The sequence below is a fragment of the Camelina sativa genome, chromosome 8, assembly GCF_000633955.1.
Source record: "Camelina sativa cultivar DH55 chromosome 8, Cs, whole genome shotgun sequence".
NCBI classification, from domain to species: domain Eukaryota; kingdom Viridiplantae; phylum Streptophyta; class Magnoliopsida; order Brassicales; family Brassicaceae; genus Camelina; species Camelina sativa.
The window spans coordinates 5,764,176-5,770,644 of record NC_025692.1 but is presented as its reverse complement, the minus strand read 5'-3'; the positions used below and the strand labels follow the sequence as shown (position 1 = coordinate 5,770,644).

The 6,469-nt window shown below is 31.5% G+C and overlaps 1 protein-coding gene across 1 annotated transcript; it reads left to right on the top strand.

Moving 5' to 3' along the window:
* On the top strand, nucleotides 12-1,092 carry LOC104706358. The gene is made up of 5 exons (XM_010422545.2): nucleotides 12-229; nucleotides 299-388; nucleotides 471-578; nucleotides 659-910; nucleotides 991-1,092. The coding sequence occupies exons 1-5, from the start codon at nucleotides 20-22 to the stop codon at nucleotides 1,075-1,077; spliced, it is 747 nt and encodes a 248-aa protein (XP_010420847.1). The 5' UTR covers nucleotides 12-19; the 3' UTR covers nucleotides 1,078-1,092.

Here is a 6,469-nt window from a genome sequence, read left to right as displayed (position 1 = left end):
ATGGTGTGAGTGTAAGTGAATGCAGGCAAGGTTTGAGCTTGATGAAGATTGGCAAAGGATATCTGTGATTCACCAGATGGGACATTTGTGGCGATCACACAAGTCTGTCACGGTGAAGGCTATAAATTTGGCTGCAAATAACCAAGAGAGGATGAATTTGAGACCACCAAATATTGGTCCTGTTGATTGGCAAAAATTTGTCAAACTCAAAACTAGTGCTGCATTTAAGGTAATTACTTGTGATTATAATTGTTTAGTAGTTGATTGGTGATTAGTAATTAACATGTTTCATTATTAGGCCGTGAGTGAGAAATATAAAGCAAAAAGAAAGAATCAGATACCTCACACCACTAGTCGTAAAGGGATCAGCAGACTAACAGAAGAAATGGCAAGCATATATACTACAACTATGTTGTTTATTATTATACATAGTGCTTGTACTGTTACTGAAATTTTGTTTTCTGGAACAGAAAGCTGAAAGTGAAGATCCTTCCAGCGTGACAAGACTAGATGTTTGGATCAAGTCTCGCACCAAAAAGGATGGTACACCAGTAGATACGAATGCAGCTGATTTGATTGTAAGTCTGAATAGAGTTGTACACCAGTAAATAGTGTGTTATCGACTAGTAAAACCTGAAACTGTCTTTATGTTTTTCAGCAAAAAGCAGCTGAAATTGGTGGAAGTGATGCTCCAGCATTTTTAACAAATCCAGATGAAGATCACCTCGCCAAGCTTTTAGGACCTGACAATTCTGGTAGGCTGAGGGCAATGGGTAGAGGCATGAGTAAGACCAAATTAGCTTGTTTACAAATGCAGAGCAAGTGTATGGCTGAAATGGAAGAGCGGCAAGTAAAATTAGTAAAACAGGTCAATGCCTTGGAAAGTGAACTTGGCAGAATCAAGAATCAGGTTAGATACTTAAGAGTTCTCTACTATTCATCAGCCAGTTAGAGTAATATAAATTGATGTTATTTTTGTTTATGTTACAGAGACCAGAAGCTGAAATGGATGAAAACTCAGCTGCAAGAGTAACATATTCTTACTTCTTTTCATATCAGCTAAGTGATTCTTCTTAGTGTCGTTTATGATTCTTAGTTGCTCATGAAATTGTTGCAGAGTGTAAACAAAAGAGCACATCCTAAGTGTGTGTTTGTTGATTGGTCTGACATTGATGAAAATGTTGGTGAGGGTCGGATTCTTTCTTCTGATCCGGATGACATAGTGAATGACTGTCGTCTTGGCCCTTATGATCTCAAAGTGTTAGTTGAAGCTGCATATAAACCAGATGCATTTCTATGGAGACCTGCACAAAAGATCTTTCATATGAAAGAAGCTGTTGGACATATAATCGCATGGCCAACTGATAAGTGTAGACTGGTAGACAACAACATCCAAATGGAAGACATTGCCCCTATGGTATTTATAATTTCTAGCAATGTGTTAGCAATGTATTACCCCTGTCTATAATGCTAATTAATTATATTGGATTTGTTTACTGATTGTGTTTAACAGGGTATACAAGGAAACAAATGTAAACTATTGGATTTGTCTAAGGGTGACGTCATTGTTGCTGAGGGGCGTTGGGAGACACAAGAACCAAGTGCGTTGGTTAACGGAATTCCTCTTGGACCAAAAGCAGTTAAAGTATTTGTGGATTCAGTAAAGCAGCCTGATACATCACTATGGAGACCTACAGCTGAAATGTCATTTCTTGAGGACTGTTTGATGGCTTACGTATCTTGGCCCCTGAGTAAGGTTGATTTTGAAAATCCCTCAACTCCAACTGGTCAGAATGCTACATCACATGCTTCTTTGTCTGCATCAAAGGCCAAGTCTGCAGCCACAGCTTCTAAGTCTGCTACAGAGTCCAAAACTTCAGCAACAGCTTCAAAGGCTGCATCGCAGGCCAAATCTGCATCTATGTCTTCTAAGTCTGCATCTGGTTCTGAGTCTCCTGTTGATGATGCAACGGGTCCAATATCACCAATAAAGAATACTTTACCATCACAGTCTCCTCTCAGGAAGTCTCCAGTAAGTGTTTTCATATGTTATGAAGTTGTTTTTGTTAATTATATGATGACTGATGGTTTATATTGTAAACATGGCAGCGCATTAATAAAGTTATTTCCAAGGAGAATAAGAAGTGCAAGTTGATGGATTTAACTGAAAAGAATAGGGTTGTGGCTGAAGGACGATGGGGAACAAATGATCCAGAACATAAGGTTCACTTTACTCGCTTGGGTTCTAATGCAGTTAAAGTGTGGATAGATGTTGTGAAGGTGAAAAATGTAAAAGTTTGGAGGCCATCCGATGAAATAGAGATTATTGAAGATGCACTTAGCTCCTGCATTGCTTGGCCAGAGAACAAGGTCATTATGTCTTAAACTGATGGTTTTATTGTGTAATGTTAAGTACTTGAGATTGCTTGTTTATTTTGGATGTTCTTGAGACTTTGATGGTAAACTGATGTTCTTGAGACTTTTGTTATGTATTTTGGATCTGAGACGTTTATTAATCAGATTTTATGAGATTTTATAAAACAGGTTATGTGTGCTATAATCACATATCAGAAAATGCTATAAAAGTACAGGTAAACGTTATGATAAAAGAATATACCATAGCACAGTAAACAAGATAAAACAGCATTTCGCAACAGCTATATTAGATATGTATAACATAGCACGAAAAATTAAATATTGTATAAATTTTTGCAAAATTATAATCTTGATAATACAGCAGTTTATTAGAGCTATGCTATAAAACTATAACATAGCACGAAAAAACAAATGTTGTATAAATTTTTTCAAAATTATGATCTTGATAATATAGCAATTTCTTAAAGCTATGTTATATTTTTATAACATAGCATACGTAATAAGTGCTATTGTATATGGGGTACATATAATAACAGTGCCCTAAAACAGCGCTCATGAAAACGCTATCAAAGACCTATGATAGCGTTTTTCTCTGGTTAACAATGTGCATATTTGTTGTAGTGTGAGCATTGATGAATGTGAGGAAACATGTTAAAATCAGGTGCAGACTGGTGGTTGGATTACCACAAATCACAGAAGAAGATTGCAAGAGACACGACCAGACTGGTGGAGTTAGCTAATGAGTTCAGCCGCAGAATGGGACTTAGCATCCCTATAAATGTTCTTGGCAAGATGGGTCTCAAAAACGTTCGTCGCTCCTGGTTCTGACAAGAAAAAAACACTGAGAAATTGTCGTTAGACTTACTATAAAGAGGTTCTAGTTCTACGTGTAAGTAAAAGTGTTCTATAAAGAGGTTCTACGGTGTAAGTGAGTTATTATAATAATTCACAAACTTCCGAGATTTTTACTGATGGCGCTAAAGAGGTCAAATTATATTTTTAATAGTAATGGGTATAACAATGAAAGCATAAACAGAGGAGTTTGTCGTGCAATATTCTTGTTTTAAAACTTGACGCAAGTTTCCCACGCCGACAAAGTGACATCCACTGTTACCGACTTAAGCTTAACAATTGGTTATGACGAATAAAAGAGAGCTAAACACGAAAGTTTACATGTAACTTTATATTTTTTTTAAATGCGTGGTATAAACTACTATAAACGATATCATATCATATTACTAAGTTATTATCATGCAGGTTAAAATACTAATAACACATACAAACATGTAGGTTCACATGTAATTTTATATTAACGTGGTATAAACTGTTATCGTGTTAAAAATACTAATAACACATATTACAAACATGTAATTTATTTTATTTTTATTTTTTTAAAAGTCAAATAGTAAATGTTACTACTTTGACATAGAGACAACCAGAATTTTAAATCACAAAATAATATAAATCAACAATAAGAGGTTATTGTCCAATAACCAATACTAACAATCACATTTTGGTTGTCTCCATGATAACTAATACTACTATATATTTATATTTTTGAATATAAACAACTAAAAACAACAAACAAATTAAATCATAATATCCAAATTTGTATAACTGCAATTGTAATTTATTTACGTTTTAAAAAAGGAAAAAAAAAAACCCTCTCAAAATCCTAATGGCAACTAATATAAATATAATTTTAGTTTGGTGAGATCTCTGATAATATAATAATAGCTCATGAGGTTATGCATTCACTTAAGGTTAAAACTAATTAAGGGGGAGGTATTGGTTTAGGATTTAAAAAGAATTTTAATGATTTTAAAAGTTAGGTAAAATATGTTGTTATTCAATCAAGACTTTTAAAAATTCTTTAAAAATTTGGTGTTATTGGTTGTGGATTTGTAAAAAGTTATCTAAAATCTTGATAAATCTAGTGTTATTGGATTAAGAGTTTTATAAAGTCATTAAAAGTTTTATGTTATTCAAGTAAAACAAAAGAATCTTGGATTGTTAATGAATTCAAATTTTATGTTATTGGTTTAGGATTTTATATAATTTCCTTCATAACAAAAGTCATGAATACTCTTTCATCAAATAGAAAGATTTATCAAGATTAGAAAAAACAAATCATCAAGATTTTAAAAAACTTCCTAAACAATCTCTTAGAATCCTTCATTTTTAATTTTCAATTTTCTATGATTCTAACAATCAGCAAGAACATAAAGTCATTAAAAAAATTTCTAAATCCTAAACCAATACCTCCCCCTAAGTTTTCCCATAGTTCTATGTTTTTCTCTCTTAAATGTGTTTTTAAAGTGTTATAATGTTCTTTAAGCATACTCAAATGGTTGTGTTTTCTTTATGTGTGGTACGTTATGGTTCTCAATGTTTCATTTCCCATTTATTCTTAATTTTGAATGGTGAACAACAACAACTACCAAATGTGATTGTGTGTGACCAAAGACACAGCACAGTGTACCAACAAACAATTGAAAATTTCTATTAATTTTTATAATATTGACAATTTGGGCCTATTAATTAAAAACTTTTTTGGTTTTGGCCTAACACTATATAAGTAAGGCGTCGTTCTTCTAATCGAAGGGTCGGATCAATTCTCCTATTCATCTTCAAACCCTAACAAAACGAACGATTAACCATATAATTCAAGGTACATACCAAATGTGCTTTTTCGTCTACTGACTGATTCGTTTCTTATCGTTCTGAGTTTGATCGAGTTGTTGAATTTTTTGCTTTTTAAATCGAATTTTGTGATGAGAATTAATATTATCGTTTAGATCTATCTGTTCATGATTGTGCATTTCTCATAAACAGATAGGGTTTTGGAAAGACAATCTACTCAATCGTTGTGTCTTGTTTGCATTTTGACAGTTGTTTTGTGTCTTGTTTGGGTTTTGACAGTTGTTTTGTGTTAGATTTTGTTTTGTGATTTGTCTTACATGAACGATAGGTATGTAATTACGGGTAAATAGTAAATTTAAATCCGATCAATTTCTAAAGTGTATTTTCCTACCTAAACAACAAGACAATGTATTTTTCAACTTGAACCATTAACAAAATTCAAATAAACTACCTGAACTTTATTAATGGTGTCAAAATTAGCATTGATTAATTTAACCATTAGTCAATTGTCAAAAATAATGATGTGGCATGACATGGACGCTAAGGTGCATGATTAGGACGTTGACGAGGCATATTATAATTATCTAAATTATCTTTAACAAAATTAATATTATCCTTTTAACCAAATAATATTATTTGGGTAAAAAAAATTAAAATATCTTTTAAATCGTGAAATCAATAATTTTATCAATCTATTGCTAAATTAAGTTCAATGAGTATTTATAATTACAGCTCTTATAATTTATTACATCATTGATTTTTCTAAACCAAATAATATTATTTGGATAAAAGAATTACAAAAAAAAAACTTTTCTTTACACATGAAATCAATGATTTATCAACCTATTCCATAATTAATTTGAAAAACATTTCTTAATCAAAACACATAGTCAATAATATTTTTTTTGTCAACAACTTTAATTGATCAACTTAAATAAGCCAATGTGAAGGAACATTGTTTACATACTGCTTTTGTTAATAATTTCTGATAAGTTTGATACCATTTATCAACTAATTAAGAAATATTCTTTTGAATTTTTTAAAAAATCATTGATGTAATAACTAATAAGAGTCGTAACTAAGAAATATTCTTTTGAAATTAATTATGCAATTGATTGAAAAATGTAAAATATTTTGTGAAACTTTTACGCAAATAAAATTATTTGGTTTAAAAATATTAATTTTGTTAAGAGTAAGTTTTGTAATTATAATTTTCACGTCGTGCCTCGTCAGAAAGTCATGCATCATGAGCGTCCACATCATGCATCATCAACATTTTTACAGTTGACTAATGTTTAAATTAGTCAGTGCAGATTTTGACACTACTAATAATAGTTCAGGTGGTTTATTTGAATTTTGTTAATGGTTTAAAGTAAAAAATATATACTATTTTATTGTATAGGTAGAAAAATACACTTTCTAATTTTTTTTTTTTTTTTTTTTTTTTTTT